Consider the following 22,544-nt stretch of genomic DNA (forward strand, 5'->3'; position numbering starts at 1 on the left):
TGGAGGCAGCGGGGCCTGGAAGGCCAGAGCCCCACCGGGATGTTATTTTTGGCAGCTCTTACAACCAGGTTTTACTCTCAACTAAGCCAGCGAAAGCAGCTTAGAGCAGCCTGGCAATCCTGGCTCCCACCTGCTCTGCCTCCACTCCTGTTTGCTCCTCACCTCCTCGGAGCCTCCCTCCGGAGCGTGGCCGAAGGGAAGGAGGGAGACACATAAACATTCCAGGAGCTCTCGGGAGCAGAATTTACCCAGATCCTTAACGCTCGTGTCCACTAATCCCTGCAGCCCCTCGGGCAGGGACGGTCCCTCGGGATATTCCTCGGGATTCTCCTCCTCCAGGTCATCACGGAAACTCCGCCCGGGTCGGGCCGTTCCAGCGGTGAGAGGGGCGGCTCCTCCCGGTGCCGTGGGAGGGGAGAGGTGAAGTTTCGCTCCCTCGGCTTCCTGAGGCTCCCGCCTCACCACGGGACGAGCACCAGCCCGGCCAGCGCGGCGTAGCCCAGCACCAAGCACAGCACCTTGAGCAGCCGGTGGCTCTTGTCCTCCAGCTCCTTGGCCAGGATCTCGAAGAAGGTGACGAAGAGGAAGGTGCCGCCGGCGACGCCCTGCAGCAGCAGGGAGGCGACGCTGCCCGCGGCGTTGCGGCTGCTCTCGATGCCCATCCCCACGCCGATTCCCAGCGGGATCATCAGGCACACGGCCACCGCCAGCTTGGCCGCGTCCCTCAGCGGCAGCGCCGCCTTGGCCATGCTGATGCCCAAGGCCACGGCCACCAGCGTCTCGTGCACGGCCACTCCCAGGAACAAGCTGACCACTCTGCCGCCATCCTCCTGCAGGCCCAGGGCCAGCCCCTCGAAGATGGAGTGGGTGCAGAGGGCGAAGACCAGCCCCAGCAGGCGCCGGGGGCCGCAGCGGGCCAGCTCGGGGAGGTGCAGGCCGTGCGAGTGCGGGCCGTGCTCGCCGTAGAGCGCGCGCCCGCGCGGCGACGCCACGAAGGGACTCTCGTACTCCGAGTCGCTGCCCGCGTCCGAGCCCGCGTTGAAGGTCTCCAGGTCGATGAAGGAGGGCTTCTCCTTCTGGAAGGTCAGGAAGAGCTGGTCCACGAAGACCGACAGGAAGAAGCCGACCATCATGATGGTCTCGGCCACCGGGTAGTCCGTGGTCACGTTGTTCTGCCTGAGCACCTCATCGAGCTGGGAGGGAGCAAAAGATGCACCCCTTATCCCTCTGGAGAGAACCATTCCTACAGATCCACAATGGATCCCTCTGGAGAGAACCATTCCCACAGATCCACAGTGATTATCCCTCTGGACAGAACCATTCCCACAGATCCACAGTGATTATCCCTCTGGACAGAACCATTCCCACAGATCCACAGTGAATCCATCCCTTTATCCCTCTGGAGAGAACCATTCCCACATTCCCACAGATCCACAAAGAATCCATCCCTTATTGCCCTGAAGGGAACCATTCCACAGATCCACATTCCCACAGTGAATCCACCCCTCTATTCCCCAAAAGGATCCATTCCCACAGGGACCATTCCCACAGGGACACTCCATTGATCCACGCCTGGCAGTTTGGTGGCCCTGGCAGGGTTTGGTGGCCCCCAGAAGGGTTTAGTAGCCCCCCAGGAGAGTTTTGTGGCTTCCATGAGGGCTGTGGGACCTTGGCAGGGTTTTGTGGCCCCCAGAAGGGTTTGGTAGCCCCCAGGATGATTTGGTGGCTCCCAGGATGATTTGGTGGCCCACAGGAGGGTTTGTTAGCCCATGGGATGGTTTTGTGTCCCCCAGGAGGGTTTAGTAGCCCCGGGCAGGCTTTGGTGGCCTCCAGGGGGTTTTGGTGGCCCTGGCAGGCTTTGGTGGCCCCCAGGAGGGTTTGGTAGCCCTCACTGGATGCCCAGGACTCACCTTCCCCCTGACGGCGGGCAGCAGGGCGTTGAAGCACGTGGCCAGGAAGACGCCGCCGCCGAAGGAGTTCCAGAGCGCCAGGAGGCGGCGCGAGCGCTGAGCCTTCTCCAGGTCGGCCTCGATCAGCCTGACGGGCAGCAGGGCCCCGGCCAGCACCAGCACGCAGATCCCCAGCAGACACAGCACCTTGGCCACCACGATCCTCATGCTGCCCGGGAGCCAGCCCCCGCGGGGACCCTCTGGGGGTGCTCAGAGCGGGGACATCGGCCTGGGTGGGCCGCAGGGAGAGAGGCTGCCTGGGGATGGGGAGAACAGAGAGCTTTCCTTTATGTCCTTTCCTTTCCTGCCATAGGAAGCAGCAGGGAAAAGTTCCAACTGGATTCAAAAGGAGTTTGAAAGCCCTGGAATTGTGGGCACCTCAAACCACCCTTCCCTGGAGGTCTTCAAGGCCAGGCTGGACTCCAAGCCCCGCCCTTGGACACTTCCAGGGATGTGGCAGCCACTGGGAAATTCTTGACTGGGCTTCTCCACTCTCCCAGGGAGGAATTCCTCCCCAAAATCCCAGCTATCCCCTTCCCAAACTCCCACCCATCCCCCCCCAAAATCCCATCTATCCTCTTCCCAAAATCCCATCTAACCCCTACCCAAAATCCCACCCATCCCCCCCCAAAATCCCATCTATCCCCTCCCCAAAATCCCACCCATCCCCTTTCCAAAATCCTTCCCATCCCCTCCCCAAAATCCCATCTATGCTCTTCCCAAACTCCCACCTATCCCCTCCCCAAACTCCCATCTAACCCCTACCCAAAATCCCACCTATCCCCTTCCCAAAATCCCATCTATCCCCTATCCCCTTCCCAAACTCCCACCCAACCCCCCCAAAATCCCATCTATCCCCTCCCCAAAATTCCACCTAACCCCTTCCCAAAATCCCACCCATCTCCTTCCCAAACTCCCATCTAACCCCTACCCAAAATCCCATCTATCCCCTTCCCAAACTCCCACCCATCCTCTCCCACCCATCCCAGCCCTCTGGCAGTGGAGAGCCACCCCTGGGTGCTGCCCCCCCAGGCCCTGGGCCAGGTCCCTCTCTAAGGGACAAAGAGGAGTTCAGAGCCCATCAGGTGACACTGACTCACTCCAGGCCCGGCCAAGCCCAAAATCTGGGCCCGGGCACCAACCACACCCGTGCCAGGGCAGAGGGGAGGGATAAAACCCTCCTGACCTCACCTTTTCCCCTTGTTTCCCCATTTTTAACCCAAACCCATCCCCTCCAAAGCCTCAAGCTCCCGAGTTCAGGTGGAGCAGCCACATCCCGCGTCCCTGAACGGGGCTGGAGCAGCCCTGAGGGAAAGGAAACCCCAGGAGCAGCTGGGGAACTCCTCACCTGCTCCTCCTGCTCACCTGGGCTCTGTGCCCAGCCCCAAAACTGCTGCACCAAGGGATCAGCCCAGCTCCTGCTCGGGTTACTGGCTCGAAATGAAGCATCCAAGAGATGAAAAAATATTATATAAAGAAGGCAGGGCTCTGTGGGAGGAAGAACAAAGGGGTTCCTCATCCGTGAGCCTCTGAATCCCAGTGCTTGTGATAAAAACCGGCCCTTCCAAGCCCTTTGAGACTGTCCCACGGCTTTTAGAAAGGGGGTGATGGGGAAGGGGCTCCTCCCAGCCCGCCCTGCGCCCACCGAAAGGCAGCAGGGATGGATTTCAGGGTGGCTGGCAGGGCGGTGAGCAGCTCTCATGGGCAGAGCTCAGCTGGGAAGACCCTCAGAGGGGGTCGGGGTCCGCCCTGAGCCCTGCAAGGTGGGGAACGGGCCCGGCTCCAGCCCTTCACAGGCAGAAGGGGCCCCTCAGGATGGGGAAGGGGCCCGGCCCCAGCCCCTCACGGCGAGGAGCGGACCCCAGCCCCACCACAGGAGCTTGGGGCCCACCCTGACCCCTCACACCCAGAGCGGGCGCAGCCCCGGCCCCTCAGGACAGGGCGGGGCTCCGGCCCCTCACACACGCAGGGGGCCCAGCGCCGCTCTCCCGCCCCTTCCCCCGCAGCCCCGGCTCCCCCAGCCCCGCTGCGACCCCGGGGTCCCCGCCCCGGCCCCGCCATCCCCTCACGACCCCCGGGGCCCCGTTACCCCGGTAACCGCCCCCCCCTCACTCACGGCCGGCCCCGCTCGCTCCCGGCCCGGCCGCCCCGCACGGCCCGCCCACGGCGGCCTCCCATTGGCTGAGGCGGAAAAGCCGATTTGTGATTGGTGGTTAGAGCTGTCAATCAACGCGCCCACGGCCCGGCTCGGGGGAAGCGGCGATTGAGGACCGGGGGGGAAACGCGTCCCGTAGCGCTGGGTTCCGGGCCCGGGATCACCGGGAAAAACGGGAACGGGAAAAACGGGAATGGGGAAAAACGGGAACCGGGAATTGAAAAACCATCCCTGGAACAGCGTCCGCCACGCCCACACCCCCTGCTCCTGCCGCTGTGCGTTCAAACCGCACCAATGGCAGCTGCAGGATGCTGCAGGGGGAGCTGAGGCCCAGCTGAGAATTCCACAAAATTCCACCCCTAAAATTCCACAAAATTCCACCAATTTCCCTTTTTTTTTTTTCGCTGTCAGCTCCCAGAGGAGGCAGGAATTTTTGGGAAAGCCCAAAAGGAGGCCGGCAGCTCAGCCTGGAGCTCAGGGGCAGCTCCAGGCAGGGCAGGAGGAATCCCCTGGAAAAACTCACCTGGAATTCAGGCCTGGAAAATCCCAACCCAGAGAGGAGGAAAAATACAAAAAAATATAAAAAAAAACGGGTCAGGAAAGAGCCAGGAGGGTGAGGGAAAGGAAACAGCACAAAACAAGCTGAAAACAGCAGGAATTTGTGGCGTAGTTTCCGTATTTTTGGATAATTCCAGAATATTTTCATTTCCAGCCTGAAATTCCTTTGGTGGAGCTACAAAAAAAAGCAGCTGGAAAAAAAATTAAAGGCAATTTAGGGAAGGAGAAATGGAGGGAAAAAGGAAAGTTTTCTTATTTTTGTGCTGTAGGAAGGAGCAGGAGGCGAATTCCTGCTGGGAAGGACAAAAAAAAATTGGGGAAAATGGGATTAAAATGTGCCCTGAGCCCACGGAAAGTTCTGGAAAATCACCTGAGCACGCTGGGATAACAACCAAAGTGTCCAAATGGTTTTTATTCCTCACGAGTGACACGAACCACACGAATTCCACGGAGCCTCGACCAAAAAAAATCACTTTTTTCCATGATTTTTTCCGTCTCCCCAACGTTCCAGAGGGGCTCCTCCTCCCCCAAGAGCCGAAAATCGGATTTAAATCCATTCTGGATTTTAAAATAAATCCCTCTGGGTTTCCCCCGAGCTGGGATTTGAGGTGGCTCCAGGGGCTTTTCCCTGCCCAAATCCTGGATTTTGGATCCAAAAGGGATTTTTTGGATTCCCTCCACCCCAGCCCAGCCAGGCTGATCACTGACATGCAATTAAAAAAAAAAATAAAATCAAAATAATTCAGAAAAAAACTCCTTTAAACACACTAAAAACGCCTTCACTCCCTCCCTGCTCACATTCCATGGGAGAAATTCCCATTTTGCCAGAGTTGCTGCACGAGCAAATGGGATTTTTCCAGGATTTTTTTGGGATGGGGGAAAACCCCAAAAATGCCTGGGGGAGGTTCAGTCCTGAGTCCCCCGTGGATCCTGGAGAGGGGAAGCAGCAAAATTCCCAAAAGATTCCCAGATTTTGGAGCAAAATCCTCATTCCCAGAGATGGAAAATCCCGGGAATTCCAGGGTGGGGATGAGCAGGGACTCCAACACTTCTTGGAAGTGGCTCCCGAGGGGAAAATTAGGGGAAAAAAAAGAAATATTCGCTTGGAAACGCTCCAAAAAACCAAAAAAAAATCGGGAATTAAAACCCCCCCCAGGCAGCAAATCCCACAGGGATCTGGGAATTTCCCTGGGGAATTCTGACTTCAGCTCTGCCGGGGCTGCCAGGAAAAAAAAAACCCCAAAAAATAAACTTGGGAAGGGGAAAAGGAGGAGCAGGGGAATGGGAATTCTCGGGGCCATGCGGGGCAGCTTTGGGAATTCCCTGGTTGTATCCAGGGCAGGTTTTGGGAATTCTGTGGTTTCATCTGGGGCAGCTTCGGGAATTCCGTGGTTTAATCCAGAGCAGGTTTGGGAATTCCGTGGTTTCATCCGGGGCAGGTTTTGGGAATTCCGTGGCTGTATCCAGGGCAGCTTTGGGAATTCCGTGGTAGGTTTGGGAATTCCGTGGTTTCATCCGGGGCAGGTTTTGGGAATTCCGTGGTTTCATCCAGAGCAGGTTTGGGATTTTCCCCTCGTGGACACTCCCAGGGCAGGGGTTGGCGGCGGAGGCGGCTGCGGCCGGAGCAGAGTCTGGAACACCCGGGGGCTGCGGAGAGAGGAGCGGGAGCCGGGATGGGATGGGATGGGATGGGATGGGATGGGATGGGGATGGGATGGGATGGGATGGGAGCTGGGATGGGATGGGGCTGGGATGGGATGGGATGGGATGGGATGGGGCTGGGATGGGATGGGCTGGGATGGGGCTGGGATGGGATGGGCTGGGATGGGGCTGGGATGGGGCTGGGATGGGAGCTGGGATGGGATGGGGCTGGGCTGGGATGGGATGGGATGGGGCTGGGATGGGAGCTGGGATGGGATGGGAGCTGGGATGGGATGGGGCTGGAGCTGGGATGGAGCTGGGCTGGAGCTGGGATGGGAGCTGGGATGGGAGCTGGGATGGGAGCTGGGATGGGGCTGGGATGGGAGCAGGGCTGGGATGGGGCTGGGATGGAGCTGGGATGGGAGCTGGGATGGGAGCTGGGATGGGGCTGGGATGGGAGCTGGGATGGGAGCTGGGATGGGAGCTGGGATGGGAGCTGGGATGGGATGGGATGGGATGGGAGCTGGGATGGGAGCTGGGATGGGGCTGGGATGGGAGCAGGGCTGGGATGGGGCTGGGATGGAGCTGGGATGGGAGCTGGGATGGGAGCTGGGATGGGGCTGGGATGGGAGCTGGGATGGGAGCTGGGATGGGAGCTGGGATGGGAGCTGGGATGGGATGGGATGGGATGGGAGCTGGGATGGGATGGGATGGGAGCTGGGATGGGATGGGAGCTGGGCTGGAGCTGGGCTGGAGCTGGGATGGGAGCTGGGATGGGAGCTGGGATGGGAGCTGGGATGGGATGGGGCTGGGCTGGGACGGGAGCTGGGCTGGGACGGGAGCTGGGATGGGATGGGAGCCAGGTTGGGCTGGGATGGGATGGGATGGGAGCCGGGCTGGGCTGGGATGGGATGGGATGGGAGCCGGGCTGGGCTGGGATGGGATGGAGCTGGGCTGGGATGGGATGGGAGCTGGGATGGAGCTGGGATTGGGCTGGGATGGGAGCTGGGATGGGAGCTGGGATGGGAGCTGGGCTGGGCTGGGATGGGGCTGGGATGGGGCTGGGATGGGATGGGATGGGGCTGGGATGGGATGGGATGGGAGCTGGGATGGGAGCTGGGATGGGGCTGGGATGGGATGGGAGCTGGGATGGGGCTGGGATGGGGCTGGGATGGGGCTGGGATGGGATGGGATGGGGCTGGGATTGGGCTGGGATGGGATGGGCTGGGAGCTGGGATGGAGCTGGGATGGGATGGGATGGGGATGGGATGGGGCTGGGATTGGGCTGGGATTGGGCTGGGCCGGGAGCGGCAGCGCCTCAGCCCGGGTTCTTCACTGCCCTCGCAGTTCCCTCATCGGTTCCCACTGGATTATGTTTCAGTCTAATTTATCTTCAATTAATTCTAATTTTTTTTTCATTTCATTCCAATTTATAACCTAATCTGATTTCAATCAAATTTATTTTCAATTTATTTTTATTTTATTTTATTGAAATTTATAACCTAATATTATTTCAATCTAATTTATTTTCCATTTATTCTAATTTATTTTTATTTTATTTCATTCCAATTTATAACCTAACTTTATTTCAATCAAATTTATTTTCAATTTATTTTTATTTTATTTAATTCCAATTTATACCCTAATTTGATTTAAAATTTATTTAAAATTTATTTTCTTTTATTTTATTTTAATTTCATTTCAAATTATAACCTAATTTTACTTCAATCAAATTAATTTTTATTTATTTTAATTTATTTTTAAATTATAACTTTATTTCAAACAAATTTATTTAAAATTTATTTTATTTTATTTCAATTAAATTTTTGTTTTATTTATTTTATTATGGTTTAATTATCACTATAAATATAATATTTATATAATAACACATAGAATTATAGAATATATATTTAAATAATTATAATTATCTTATTATTATTTGGTTTTATTATTTTATTTATTTTAAATTTATTTCAATTTCAATTTATTTTTAACTTCTTTTCCTAATTTTAAATTCAAATAAAAATAATAATTCAAACTGCTTTCATTATTTTACCTAAAATTATTTTATTCTTATTTCAATGATTTTAATATTAACTTAATTAACTTAATTTTAATTAATTTGAATTTAATTAATTTTAATTTATTTTTTCCTTCTTTTCCATTCACAAATTTTAATTTATTTTAAATTTTGATCGAACTTCCTATTAATTTAATTTGAATTTATTTAAAACATTTAAATTGAAAATTTTGAAAATTTAAAAGAGAAATTTAAAACTTCATCTGAGTCAAACTGACGTTATCAATTCCTGGATTCAATCAATCAATCAATAATCAATAGCATTGATCCTGCCCACCTCACTGAGTTATCAATTCCCATATTCAATAAATCAGTAACCAATCAATAACCAATCAATATCATTGATCCTGCCCACCTTCCTCCGAGTTATTAATTCCCATATTCAATCAATCAATAACCAATCAGTAACCAATCAATAACCAATCAATAACATCGATCCTGCCCACCTCACTCCTGAGTTACCAATTCATGTATTGAATCAATCAATAACCAATGAATAATCAATAATCAATCCCACTGATCCTGCCCACCTCACTCCTGAGTTACCAATTCCCATATTCAATCAATCAATAATCAATAACCAATCCCATTGATCCTGCCCACCTCACTCCTGAGTTATCAGTTCCCATATTCAATCAATCAATAACCGATAATCAATAATCAATAACCAATGGCATTGATCCTGCCCACCTCACTCCATGTTATCAATTCCTGTACTCAGTCAATCAATAACCAATCAATAATCAATAACCAATGGCATTGATCCTGCCCACCTCACTCCATGTTATCAATTCCCATATTCAATCAATCAATAACCGATAATCAATAACCAATGGCATTGATCCTGCCCACCTCACTCCATGTTATCAATTCCTGTACTCAGTCAATCAATAACCAATCAATAATCAATAACCAATGGCATTGATCCTGCCCACCTCACTCCATGTTATCAATTCCTGTATTCAATCAATCAATAACCAATCAATAATCAATAACCAATCCCATTGATCCTGCCCACCTCACTCCTGAGTTATCAATTCCCATATTCAATCAATCAATAACCAATCAATAATCAATAACCAATGGCATTGATCCTGCCCACCTCACTCCTGCTGCTCCTCGTTGCTGGCGCTCGGCGTGCGGCTGCGGATTTGGCTGCGCAGCTGCTCGATGAGCTCGGGGTTCTGCTGCTGCATCTGCTGCGCAAACTGCTGGCCCCTGGGGACACACGGGGACATCAGGGGACAGCGGGGACAGCGGGGACACACGGGGACATCAGGGGACAGCGGGGACATGGGGGACACCGAGAACAGCAAGGACACACGGGGACATCAGGGGACACGGGGGACAGCGAGGACACACGGGGACATCAGGGACACCAGGGGACAGCGGGGACACGGGGGACAGTGGGGACACATGAGGACATCAGGGACACCGGGGGGACACCGTGACATCGGGGACATCGGGGACAGTGGGGACACACGGGGACACTGGGGACATCAGAGACACGGGGGCACACAGGGGACACTGGGGACACTGGGGACACACAGGGGATACTGGGGACACACAGGGGACATCAGGGACACCGAGGACATGAGGGACATGGGGACACATGGGGACATCGGGGCAGTGAGGACAGCAGGGATGGGGTGACAGCAGTGACATGGGGACAGCAGGGGACACCTGGACACAGGCAACACCCTGGGACATTCCCAGCCCTGGATCCGGGATTGTCCTCCTCGATTGTCCCCAGCTGTCCCCAGTCCTGTCTCTAGCCCTGTCCCCAAAGCTGTCCCGCAGCTGTTTCTAGTCCTGTCCCCTGCCCTGGTCCCCAGCCATCCCCCAATCCTGTCCCCAGCTGTCCCCAGCCTGTCCCCAGCTGTCTCCCAGCCCTGTCCCCAATCTTACCCCCCAATCCTGTCCCCAGCCTTGTCCCTCAGCTGTGTCCGAAGCTGTCCCCAATCCTGTCCCCCAGCCCTGTCCCCAGCTGTCCCCAGCCCTGACCCCAGTCCCGTCCCCAATCCCATTCCCCAGTCCATCCTCAATCCTGTCCCCAGCTGTCCCCAGCCGTCCCCCAGCCCATCCTCAATCCTGTCCCTAGTCCCATCCCCCAGTGTCCCCAGCCCTGCTCCGCAGTGTCCCTCAGTGTCCCCCGGTGTCCCCAGGGGACAGCAGGGACATGGGGACAGAGGTGACACACGGGGACAGCAGGGTCCCCAGCTGTCCCCAGCCCTGTCCCCAGCTGTCCCCCAGCCCATCCTCAATCCTGTCCCCAGCCCTGGCCCCAGTGTCCCCCGGTGTCCCCAGCCCTGCCCCGCAGTGTCCCCCGGTGTCCCCAGCCCTGTCCCCCAGTGTCCCCAGCCCTGTCCCCCGGTGTCCCCAGCCCTGCCCCCCGGTGTCCCCGGTGTCCCCACTCACGCCTGGATCAGGCTGGCCAGGTCGTTGGTGGAGGGGCTGCTCCCGGCCGCTCCCATGGCGTTGTGGCCTCCCGAGATCATCCCGGACATTCTGGGAAGGGAAAAACCCCAAAGGTCACCTGGGGACAGCCGGGAGCAGCTGCCAGCCCGGGGACCTCGGGACGCCCGCGGCTCCTCCGGGCCGGAAACGACCAATTAATCTGAGCAATTAATGAAATTATTAAAATAATAACGACATTCCCAGATTTATGGGATCACAGCCTGCTGTGCATAAAGGACAGCATTCCCTGGATTCCTTCCAGGGCTGGACCTGCAGCAGCTTCTCCTGGATTGGCTGGAAATGACTAATTAAGCTGAATAATTAATGAAATTATTGAAATAATGTCGATATTCCCACATTTATGGGATCCCAGCCCTGCTCTGCAGCCAGGACAGGATTCCCTGGATTCCTTCCAGGGCTGGACCTGCAGCAGCTTCTCCTGGATTGGCTGGAAATGACTAGTTAAGCTCAATAATTAATGAAATTATTGAAATAATTCCAATATTCCCACATTTATGGGATTACAGCCCTGCTCTGCAGCCAGGACAGGATTCCCTGGATTCCCTGCAGGGCTGGACCTGCAGCAGCTTCTCCTGGATTGGCTGGAAATTACTAATTAAGCTGAATAATTAATAAAGTTATTAAAATAATGTCAATATTCCCACATTTATGGGATCCCAGCCCTGCTCTGCAGCCAGGACAGGATTCCCTGGATTCCCTGCAGGGCTGAACATGCAGCAGCTTCTCCTGGATTGGCTGGAAATTACTAATTAAGCTGAATAATTAATAAAGTTATTAAAATAATGTCAATATTCCCACATTTATGGGATTACAGCCCTGCTCTGCATAAAGGACAGGATTCCATGGATTCCCTCCAGGGCTGGACCTGCAGCAGCTTTTCCTGGATTGGTTGGAAATTACTAATTAAGCTGAATAATTAATGAAATTATTAAAATAATGTCGATATTCCCACATTTATGGGATTACAGCCCTGCTCTGCATAAAGGACAGCATTCCCTGGATTCCTTCTAGGGCTGAACCTGCAGCAGCTTCTCCTGGATTGGCTGGAAATTACTAATTAAGCTGAACAATTAATGAAATTATTAAAATAATAATGATATTCCCAGATTTATGGGATCACAAAGTGGTCTCATCCCAAAATCCAAGGATCTGGGGGCTCCAGAGTGTCTCTCCTCCTGCCACGCCCTGCAGGGATGCTCAGGAACGGCCTCAGCCTTCCTTGCATCCATGAATTTCCCCATTTTCCTCAAATATTGGGAACTGCTCCTCACAACCATCCGGGAATGGGAATATTTCCGTTTTAACCAAGCTGGGAAATCCTGAAATCCCATAAAACTGCAAAGGGACGATTCCGGGGCCACGATCCATCCCATCCCATCCCACCTCCCTCGGGGATAACTTTATTCCAATCCCTTTCCCAGAGCACCCAAACCCCCTCCACATTCCTGGCCCGAATTCCCTCCTGCTCCCAGTGGGAAAGGCCGAACCCAGAATTCCAAGAGGGAATAAATTAAAAAAAAAAGTGGGATCCAACTCACAGCTGCTGTACTTGGGGGTTGTTCATGAGGTTTGAGGCCTGTGGGGAATAAAAAACAACACCCTGGAGTGAGGCAGCAGGGACAGGGTGGGATCAGCCCCAAAGGGAAGGTGGGAATGTTTGGGAATCCTTGGGAATCCGGGAAAAGGGGGAAAAATGGGGAAAAGAAGAGCAAAGGCCAAGCCCAGAGCAGAGCAGGCCCTGCCAGAGCCCGGGAAAAGCCCGAGGAGGAATTCCCAGCTCTGTCCGAGCTGAAGGGAGCAGCAGCAGCTTCCAAACAGCCCCAGGGAGTGGGAAACGCTTCCAGAGGGTTCCAAAAGGCTCCATCCCGAGGAATTCCACGTGAGGAGACACCAGAGGGGCTCCATCCCGAGGAATTCCATGAGAGGAGACACCAGAAGGGCTCCATCCCGAGGAATTCCATGAGAGGAGACACCAGAAGGGCTCCATCCCGAGGAATTCCACCTGAGGAGACACCAGAGGGGCTCCATCCCAGGGAATCCCATGTAGGACACACCAGATCCCAGGGAATCCCACCAGGGCAGCTCCATCCAGGGAATCCCACCAGGGAATCCCACCAGGGGAGCCCCAGGGCAGCTCCATCCCAGGGAATCCCACCAGGGAATCCCCAGGGCAGCTCCATCCCGGGGAATCCCACCAGGGGATCCCCAGGGCGGCTCCACCCCGGGAATGCCGGATCTGGAATTACCATGCTCATGAAGCCGGGGTTGTTCAGCAATCCGGCCAAGTCGAACCCTCCGGGGCCGCTGGTCTGGAAGAGAGAAACCAGAGCTGCTGCCACTGCTCCCACTGCCCCATTCCCAGTCCCCAAACCCTGTTCCACAAGCCCTGTTCCACATTCCCAAACCCCATTCCCCACTTCCCACTCCCCCATCCCTCATTCCTCCATCCATCATTCCCCACTCCCCGTTCCCCAAATCCCTTTCCCCATCCCTCATTCCCCATTCCTCTTTCCCAAACCTCATCCCCCATTCCCCACTCCAATTCCTCCTTCCCCATTCCCATCCTTCATGCCCCAAATCCCATTCCCCATCCCCATTCCTCCTTCCCCATTCCCATCCTTCATTCCCCATCCCCAAACCCCATTCCCCATCCCCAAACCCCATTCCCTATCCCCAAACCCCATCCCCCATTCCCATTCCTCCTTCCTCATTCCTTTCCTTCATTCCCCATCCCCAAACCCCATTCCCCCATCCCTCATACCCCCATCCCTCATTCCCAAACCCCATCCCCATCCTTCATGCCCCAAATCCCATTCCCCATCCCCAAACCCCATCCCTCCTTCCCCATTCCCATCTTTCATTCCCCATCCCCAAACCCCATTCCCAAACCCTGTTCCCCATCCCCAAACCCCACTCCCCATTCCCCAAACCCCACTCCCCATTCCCCAAACCCCACTCCCCGAGCTGCCAGAGCCAGGGAATGCCGGCAGGGATGGTTTGGGATGAAGGGATCCGTTCCCAGCCCGTCCCCCTGGCCCGGCTCCTCCGGCTCCTCGGGCCCTTCCAAGGACGGAGCAGCCCGAGCTGCTCTGGGAATTCCACCCCGTTCCCTCCCAGCCAGGAATTCCTTCCCAAAATCCCCCTGGATCGCCCTTTTCCCAGCTCAAACCCCCTCCCCGTGTCCTGTCCCTCCACCCCTGATCCCAAATCCCTCTCCAGCTCCCCTGGAGCCTCTGGGACCAAACTCCTCCAGGAATTCCATCCCAGCCCCTCACACCCAAGGATTCCTTCCCAACACTCCCCTTGTCCTGTCTCTCCAGGCTGTTGGAAAAATCAAATCCAACCTTTAAATCCCAATCAGATCCCAAATCCAACCTTTAAATCCCGACAGAGGGGAGAGGCTCTGGAAAAGCCCAGAGGTTCCTGCTCACCCCTCTCTGTGACCTCCCTCCCTCAGCTCCGCCCTGGAAAAACCCTTGGAAAATTGAAATATCCTTTAAAATGGGGAAAAAAGGAAGTTTTCTTTGTGTAAAAAAAAAAAAACCCAAACACCTTTGGTGCTAAAAGGGGATTGGGAAATAAAAAAAAGCTGAATTTTGGAGAGATTTGACCACAAAAAAAAAAAAAAAGCTGAATTTTGGAGAGATTTGACCACAAAGAAATTTTCTTTGTATAAAAATAAAAAAACCAAAAAACCTTTGGTGCTAAAAGGGCATTGGGAAAATAAAAATAAAGTTGAATTTTGGAGAGATTTGACCACAAAAGTAAAAATTGCTGTTGCAAAACCCTGCTGCTGCTCCAGGACCTCTTTTAACCTCAAATAAGCTCCCAAATTCCACAGCTTACCGGACTGGGAGTCTCCTTCATTTTCTGTTCAGCTATTTTGAGGTTGGATTTGTAGGTTTCGTTGTCCGGATCCAGCTCCAGAGCTTTTTTGTAGTAAACAACAGCTTCTGTGTGTTTGTTTAGGCTGGACAGGGCCAGGCTGGGGAAGAAAAGGAAAATTCAGAGTCACAGGGGGGATTTTTGGCACTTTTTAAAATCCAGTTGTTGTCTTAGAGTTGAGAAATAAGAAATGTTCAGGAGATCAAAATTCCAGCAGAAAAGAAAATAAAAATCCAAGTCACAGAGGAATTTTTTGGCCACTTGTTTTATCCAAACCCTGTCCTGCCAACTTCCTAAAAATTCAAAAATGTGAATTTTTCTCCACCCCATAAAATTGAAACAGCAGGAATTTTTTCATGGTGGAACAAACTGATCAAAGCCCTGTTCTGGGGTGTGCAGGGACTGAAAATTCCAGCAGGAATGGTGGAAAGAAAATAAAAATCCAAGTCACAGAGGGGATTTTTGGCACCTTTTCTAATCCAATTGTTGTCCCCACCAACTTTTTTAGAATTGAGAAATCAGAAATGTTCAGGAAATCAAAATTCCAGCAGAAAAGAAAATAAAAAATCCAAGTCACAGAGGAATTTTTTGGTCACTTGTTTTATGCAATTGTTGTCCCCACCAACTTTCTAATACTTGAAAAATGTGAATTTTTCTCCGCCCTGAAAAGCCCAAACAGGAGGAATATTTCCATGGTGGAACAAACTGATCAAACCCTGCTCTGGGGTGTGCAGGGATTGAAAATTACAGCAGGAATGGTGGAAAGAAAATAAAAATCAAGGTCACAGCCACTTGTTTTATCCAACCCCTGTCCCGCCAACTTCCTAAAAATTGAAAAATGTGAATTTTTCTCTGCCCTGAAAAGCCCAAACAGGAGGAGTATTTCCATGGTGGACCAAACTGATCAAAGGCTGCTCTGGGGAGTCCAGGGATGCAGAATTCCCTGGGAAAGGAGGAAAGAAAATAATTTTGGGGCACTTTTTAAATCCATTTGTCCTCGCCAACTTCCTAAAAATTGAAAAATGTGAATTTTTCTCTGCCCTAAAAAGCCCAAACAGCAGGAATTTTTCCATGGTGGACCAAACTGATCAAAGGCTGCTCTGGGGAGTCCAGGGATGCAGAATTGCCCGGGAAAGGAGGGGCTCTCCCGGGCAGCTGCTGCTCACCCCATCCTGCCGTAGGCTTTGCTGTAGCTGGGGTCGATGCCGATGGCTCGCTCGCAGTCCCGCACGGCTCCCGCGTAGTTCCCCAGTTTGCTGTAGGCAGCAGCTCTGGGAAAACGGGAAAAAACAGGAGGCAGGGAATGCTGGGTAGCTGGAATAGCACAAAGAAGCCAGCCCCGGTGTCCCAGCCCCAGCTCCAAACTGGAACAGGGGTCTGCTCCGGCCAGGTGAGCTCTTGGAGATTTATTTCACACCCCCCAGATGGCATAAAACCAGCAGGATGGCTTCTGGGGTGAGAGTAAAAGGGTTTAAAATCAGAGAATTCGGGGAGTTGGAAAGAAAAGCGAGGCTCAGTGGGCCCTGGGAAAATGGTAAAAGGAGGCCCTGAGAAGTGTGGGCTTTGTGTTTGCCAGATCATGTGAAATTGCACCTGAGTAACCAGCAGATGATAAACGACACAATTGTTAGACGTGATGGGTGTTTAGTAATTAAATATAATTACTGTTTAATTGTAAGAAGAATCATGAGAAAGCTATGTCAGAAGTTTGAGGGGAACCATGAGAAACCCATGTTTGGATGAAATCAACGTATCCAATGGAACAATGTGAGTTTAATCATTAATATGAAAGTTATAAAATGATAGAAGATAAAAACACGTTCATCCCGAAGCCACGTCAGAGTCAGATTGGTGTGGCTGTGATATTTTGTGAAAATCCCTTTGCTAGGGTTTTCTTCTCCTGAGAAGCTGAAGGGCCTCAGCTTCAAGTGTAACCAATTTGTGATCTGCTGCTGTGGGATGCAGCAGGTGCTTCCTCCATTGCTCAGTGTGGGATGTTTCTGCTTGGTGGCCAATCCAGGAGGCAGCAGCTCTGGGACTCTCTGGAGTCACAGAACTTTGTTATTCATTCCTTTCTATTCCTGCCTCGCCTTCTGATGAATCTTTCTCTCTGTTCTTTGTAGTATAGTTATAGTGTGGTCTTTTTAATGTAATATATATCATAATATAATAAACCAGCCTTCTGAAATGGAGTCAAGATCTCCCCTTCACCAAGTCCTGACTGCCCTGAAGCCCCAGGGTAACAGATTGGGGTTTGTAGCCCTGACACCCAGAGCTCTTCAACAAAAGCACCTGCACAGAATCATCCCGTGACTCAGTGCCCCTGAACGCCAACAGGGGCAGTGCTGGGAACAAAAAGGTTCCATAAAAGGCAAAATAACAAAACTCTACAGAGAAAAACCCAGCCCGGTGCAAAAAGTCTCTGTCCCTGGCGAACACCTCACAAAAGCCATTGGTTTCATTGTTCTCTTCTTTTTCTAAATTGCTTGAGCAAGGCTTTTTAGCTTCTGTCCAACTGGCTATGCTTAAGTTTAAAGTGAAGTCCCCCGAGTGCCAGGAGATGTCTTTTCACCTAATTGTGGAGAAAAACTTCTAAGCTTATTTCCTTTTTAAATGAACAAAGGATAATTTTGTCACTCTGTCAACAAGAGACACGTTCCTATTCCAAACAGATGCAGGTCCTCCCTCCTCCTGGGGACATTCCAGGATTGCTTTCCAGCTGAGAAAATTCCTTTCATTCCCCTCATCCCTCAATTTCTCCACGTTTCCCCACGTTCCAAAGAGGAAAGGTTTGGTTTTTAGGGATGGTTTTTGTGCTGCACCTCACAATTCTGAGAGGCACCAGCCCCAAACCCTCCCACAGAGCCAAAAGCACCAATTCCCACCCAAAATCTTCCCTCCCCAGGTCACCGGGAGTGGATCTGAGCTCCCAGCACAACCAGGGAATTCCATCAAATTAAAGTTCAGGCTCTGTTTTATCCAAGAATTGCCTGAGAAACACAAAAACCTCCCCTCCACAGCTGATTCTGCACACACGGCTCCTTAACTCTCCACGAGGAGCCTCCAGCTCCTCATTCCACCCTGGATTCCCAGCACATCCCAGAGTGCACGGGAGTAGATCCCGTTCCTGGCATCCCTCACCCCTCCAGTGCTCGCCAAAGGTCATTTCCACACCCACATCCCACCCAGAGATCCCAGGAGGCACCAAAAGATCCCACAACGAGCGAGGAGCTGCTCCAAAACTCCTCAGGATCATTCCAAAAATGGGATTTTTGGGGAATTCTGGAGCTTGGGGTCCCAGCAGGGAGGAGCTGGGGGAGCTGCTCAGAGATCCCAGGAGGCACCAAAAGCAGGGCACGATCCCACAACGAGCGAGGAGCTGCTCCAAAACTCCTCAGGATCATTCCAAACATGGGATTTTTGGGAATTTTGGAGCCTGGGGTCCCAGCAGGGAGGAGCTGGGGCAGCTGCTCAGTACCTGTTGCAGAAATAAACGGCGTTGGCTGGGTTCAACTCGATGGCTTTTCCATAAAAAGACACGGCAGCCTCGAAGTTTTCTGCCTTCATTTGGTCGTTTCCTGAAAAGAGGGTGGGAAAGGATGGGAAAAAAAAAAAACCTGGGATAAACCAAAGGCCTGGATGCATGGAAATAGCACAGGGGGGAGAGGTTTGTCAGTGTGGGGCAGGGCCAGCAGCGAGGCTGGGCTGGAAATTCCACCATTCCTGATCCTGCATCCCAAACACCACCCCAGGTGCTGCCTCAGGGGGGAAGTGCTGCAGCCACACTCATCCCACTTTTTCCCAGGAAAAAGCCACACGCAGAGCAGGAAGGATGGATGCTCTGCTCCACACCCCCCAGGATTTTTGGGATAAAAAAATCCCACTGAGCCAACACTCCTGGCAGCAGAACCTCCCCACGCTCCTGCAGCCCAAGCAGAGCAAGAGGCAGAAATGGAAAAGATTCCCTTTTTTCCTCCAATTCCAGGCGCCAGGGAATTGAGATCCCTCCCAATTAGCACCAAACCCTCGTTATTCAGCAGCTCCAGGGGTTGGTACCTTCAGTCTTGAGTCTTTCAGCTTCAGCCACGTCATCTTCTGAGGGGGTGACGGGCTCCGAGTTCGTTCTGGAGTGTTCCAGCTCCTTCCAAGGAGAGGCAGAAGCTGAGCTGAGCATTCCCACGATTCCCATTTTTTCCAGCCCAAAACGTTCCCCTCCCACACTCCCTGAGGGGAGCAGCAGCCTCCTGGAAAATCCAGCAGAACCCAGGGACAAGGGAACGTTCCGGGGCGCTCACTCACCTTCCCTGCCACGGCTTCAAATATTTCGGGAAGGGTCTGGGACACAGCCAGGCTTTGGTCTTCCATGGAGACCCCAAACGCTGTTTCCAGGCACTGGATGGCCACTGGACAAGGAGAGTCAGGTCATTAATTAATAAATATTCATCCCTCTCCCTCATCTCTCAAAAAAACAGGAAAAAAACCTCAATATTTTCCCCACACCGGATGGGATTTTTGGGGCTGTCTCCTCAGATTTGGCCAAACTCAGAGCTGGGCAAAGCTTCCCTCTGGATATCCTGGATGGAGGCAGCCTCAGTTCCCAGCTCCTGAGGGATTCCTGGGCTTGGAAGTGAATCAGGCTGGGGCTGCAGCAGCTTTTCCACAGCTGGGAGTGTGGGAATGGCCCAGAATTCCAAGGAGAGAGCCAAACATTCCCCTCGCTCTGGGAACCCTGAGCCACCTCCTGCCAGGGAAAAAGCTGTTCCCAGGGAAAGCAGAGCCTCCCAGAGCCCTCCTGCCACATTTCACATCCCAAAATCCCCCACTGCCAGCAGCCACCCCCCAGCGGGGTCCCCCCACCCCACAGCCACGCTCCTTTCACCGCGACGAACCCGCAAACCAAGGACTAAACCTTAATCTCCTTAAGGAGACCTTTTAAGATCCCCACCCTTTGGAAGGGCCTGGAAAAAAAAAACAAAACCCTGAGGGACGACATTTTGGGGAGGAGAAGAGGAGAAACAACCCCAGGAGCACAAAAAGCTTCCCTGGAGCCAGGGAATTCCCACCTCCCACCCCACGGAGCGCTCCCGGCTCCGCCTGGGTGAAGCCTCTGAGTCTCCAGGCAGGGATCAGGGAGGCTTCTGACCCCAGGTACATCCCTGCCTCCAGCTAAGCTGCTCTTGCAAGGGATCAGAAGCCACACGAGCCGCCAGCACCCCTGGATAAACCCCAAAAGGAAAAATTAACTCGAAAATTCCAGCGGGGTTCGGCAGCGGAAGCAGCCCAGCCAAGCCAGGGGTAGAAAAGAGGGAAAAAAGGGGGAAATTCTCCCAAAAGTTGGCCTGACAGAGGCAGCTGCACCCACCTTCCAAACTCTCCTGAGCATCGGGGGACATGCTCCCATTCTGGAGCTGGGTGTGCAGGAACTGGATGATGGAGAAGGCCAGACGCTTCTGGTCTGCCATGCTGGGAGAGAGGCGGCTGCACCGCTCCTGGCTTCCCGAAAATCCTGCACAGACACAAAACTGGGCTGAGAGGGAAAAGGGCAAAGGGGTTTGCTGCTGCTGCTGCCCCTCGGGGTGAGCTCAGGGAGGTGCCGAGGAGGCCACGATGGATTTGGAGCTGGGTAAGAGCTCCAGAACATTCCTTATTTTCTTCAGGAATTCTGGATTCGCCCTGTGCTCGGAACAACCCCGCCAAGGGAAGCACCCAGAGGTGCTGCAGGGCGTGAAATCCCTGGAACACTGAGGAGGGAAAAAATCCCACTTTTCTGGCTGCTCCTGAAACCAGAGGCAGGAGGAGCAGGAGGGATCTGGCAGCCCCTGGCAGCGCCAGCCTGTCCTGGCAGGGAAATCCCAAAGCACAGAGCCCAGAAAAGCACAGCCCAGGCTGGGAATTCCCAGGGCAGCTCCCGGGGGAAAGCAGCTCCGGCTCCCCGGACTGGAGCTGGGTTTGTAGCACACCCAGGCTCCAACCTGGAGTATCCATGGAGTATTCCTGGAGTAACCCCAGAGTATCCCCAGAACATTCCCAGAGTAGCCCTGCCGTATCCCCAGAGTATTCCTGTGTAACACCGGAGTAACCCCAGAGTATTCCCAGAGTAACCCTGAAGTATTCCTACAGTACCCCTGGAGTATTCTTGGAGTAGCCCCATTGTAACCCTGGAGTATCCCCAGAGTATCCCCAGAGTAACCCTGAAGTATTCCCAGAGTAACCCTGGAGTAACCCTGGAGTATTCTTGGAGTAGCCCCAGAGTAACCCTGGAGTACCCCCAGAGTATTCCTGTGAAACACCAGCGTAACCCCAGAGTATTCCCAGAGTATCCCTGAAGTGTTCCTAGAGTAACCCTGGAGTAACCCTGGAGTATTCTTGGAGTAGCCCCAGAGTAACCCTGGAGTATCCCCAGAGTATTCCTTTGTAACACCAGAGTAACCTCAGAGTATTCCCAGAGTATCCCTGAAGTGTTCCTAGAGTAACCCTGGAGTAACCCTGGAGTATTCTTGGAGTAGCCCCAGAGTAACCCTGGAGTATCCCCAGAGTATTCCTGTGGAACACCAGAGTAACCCCAGAGTATTCCCAGAGTAACCCTGAAGTATTCCTATAGTACCCCTGGAGTATTCTTGGAGTAGCCTCATTGTAACCCTGGAGTATCCCCAGAGTATTCCTGTGTAACACTGGAGTAACCCCAGAGTATTCCCAGAGTATCCCTGAAGTATTCCTAGAGTATCCCTGGAGTACCCCCAGAGTATTCTTGGAGTATCCTCAGAGTAACCCTGGAGTATCCCCAGAGTACTCCTGGTGTAACACCCGAGTAACCCCAGAGTATTCCCGGAGTAACCCTGGAGTAGCCCCGGAGTATTCCTGGAGCAGCCCCATTGTAACCCTGGAGTATTCCTGTTGTATTCTTGGAGTATTCCCAGGGCAGCTCCCGAGGGAAAGCGGCTCCGGCTGCCCGGGCTGTAACTGGGTTTGTAGCACACCCTTTACCGGAGACACGGGCTCCGTTTAACGCGCGTCCCCCGGAGCCGAGCCGGGTCCACCCGCCCGGAGCCCCGGGAGCAGCACCGGGCCCGCCCGGCTCCCGTTCCCCGGCAGCCCCCGGACCCCGCCGGGCGGACAGGGCAAGGCACCGCTCCCCGCTGCCCCCGCCCCGCTTCCCAAAGCCCCGGGAACACCGCCCGGACCCTGCCCGGTGCAGGCACCCGGGGACTCCCGCCCGGGGCATCCGCCGGGTCCCGGTGCGCTCGCCGGGACCAGGATGGGAGACTCCCGAGCTTGGCACCGGCAGGGCAGGAGACACAGAAGTCCCAACGGGAGGCACAGCCCGCTCCCGGTACGTCCCGTCCCGTCCGGTCCCGCCCCCCCAGGCCCCGGTGCACCCGGTACCCGCGGTGCCGCTGCCCCTAGGCGGACCAGAACCGCGGCTGCCGGCGGGCGGCACGGCCCGGCACCAGCGGGTCCGGAGGCGGAGGGGTGCCGGCGCGGGCCGGGTCCCGGTGCCCCCGGTGCCGCTCCCGGTGTCCCCCGGTCCCCCCGCGCTCACCGGACACTCGCCTGGGCCGGGCGCGCTCCCGCACTGCGCATGCGCCGCGCCCGCCGCGCGCCGGCGCCGCTCCGGCGCCGCCCCTCCCAATAGCACGGCAATGGGCGTGGCTAACGGCGGAAGCCCCGCCCCCGCCGGTACCATAGAGATGCGCCGTTGTCACGGCAACGCGCGGGGGCGTTGCCATGGGAACGGGCGGGCGGGACCCGGGGATGCTCCGCGCCCGCTCCCGGCCGGCTCCGAGGGTCGCGGCGGGGA

General features: G+C 53.9%; 2 protein-coding genes across 5 annotated transcripts; both read right to left on the reverse strand.

Moving 5' to 3' along the window:
- On the reverse strand, window positions 1-4,120 carry SLC39A3 (solute carrier family 39 member 3). 2 transcript variants are annotated; one of them, XM_038164100.1, is made up of 4 exons: window positions 4,066-4,120; window positions 3,315-3,437; window positions 1,911-2,206; window positions 1-1,193 (listed from the first exon to the last, which is right to left on the reverse strand). In XM_038164100.1, the coding sequence occupies exons 3-4, from the start codon at window positions 2,115-2,117 to the stop codon at window positions 459-461; spliced, it is 942 nt and encodes a 313-aa protein (XP_038020028.1). In that variant the 5' UTR covers window positions 2,118-2,206; window positions 3,315-3,437; window positions 4,066-4,120; the 3' UTR covers window positions 1-458. The 2 variants fall into 2 exon arrangements, with proteins under 2 accessions (XP_038020028.1, XP_038020027.1); XM_038164099.1 differs by having other exon boundaries at window positions 3,298-3,437.
- Window positions 4,121-5,047: 927 nt separating this feature from the next.
- SGTA (small glutamine rich tetratricopeptide repeat containing alpha) lies at window positions 5,048-22,440 on the reverse strand. Of its 3 annotated transcripts, none has more exons than XM_038163926.1 (12): window positions 22,287-22,440; window positions 20,109-20,252; window positions 19,046-19,149; window positions 18,803-18,887; window positions 18,225-18,324; window positions 15,913-16,017; window positions 14,708-14,846; window positions 13,108-13,170; window positions 12,400-12,437; window positions 10,802-10,891; window positions 9,486-9,601; window positions 5,048-6,309 (listed from the first exon to the last, which is right to left on the reverse strand). In XM_038163926.1, exons 2-11 carry the CDS (start codon window positions 20,206-20,208, stop codon window positions 9,487-9,489), a joined length of 939 nt encoding a protein of 312 aa, XP_038019854.1. In that variant the 5' UTR covers window positions 20,209-20,252; window positions 22,287-22,440; the 3' UTR covers window positions 5,048-6,309; window position 9,486. The 3 variants fall into 3 exon arrangements, with proteins under 3 accessions (XP_038019854.1, XP_038019855.1, XP_038019856.1); XM_038163927.1 differs by having other exon boundaries at window positions 22,298-22,319; XM_038163928.1 differs by lacking the exon at window positions 22,287-22,440 and adding an exon at window positions 22,130-22,280.
- Between the last annotated feature and the right edge of the window lie 104 nt (window positions 22,441-22,544).

Source organism: Motacilla alba, chromosome 28 (genome assembly GCF_015832195.1).
Source record: "Motacilla alba alba isolate MOTALB_02 chromosome 28, Motacilla_alba_V1.0_pri, whole genome shotgun sequence".
NCBI lineage: Eukaryota > Metazoa > Chordata > Aves > Passeriformes > Motacillidae > Motacilla > Motacilla alba.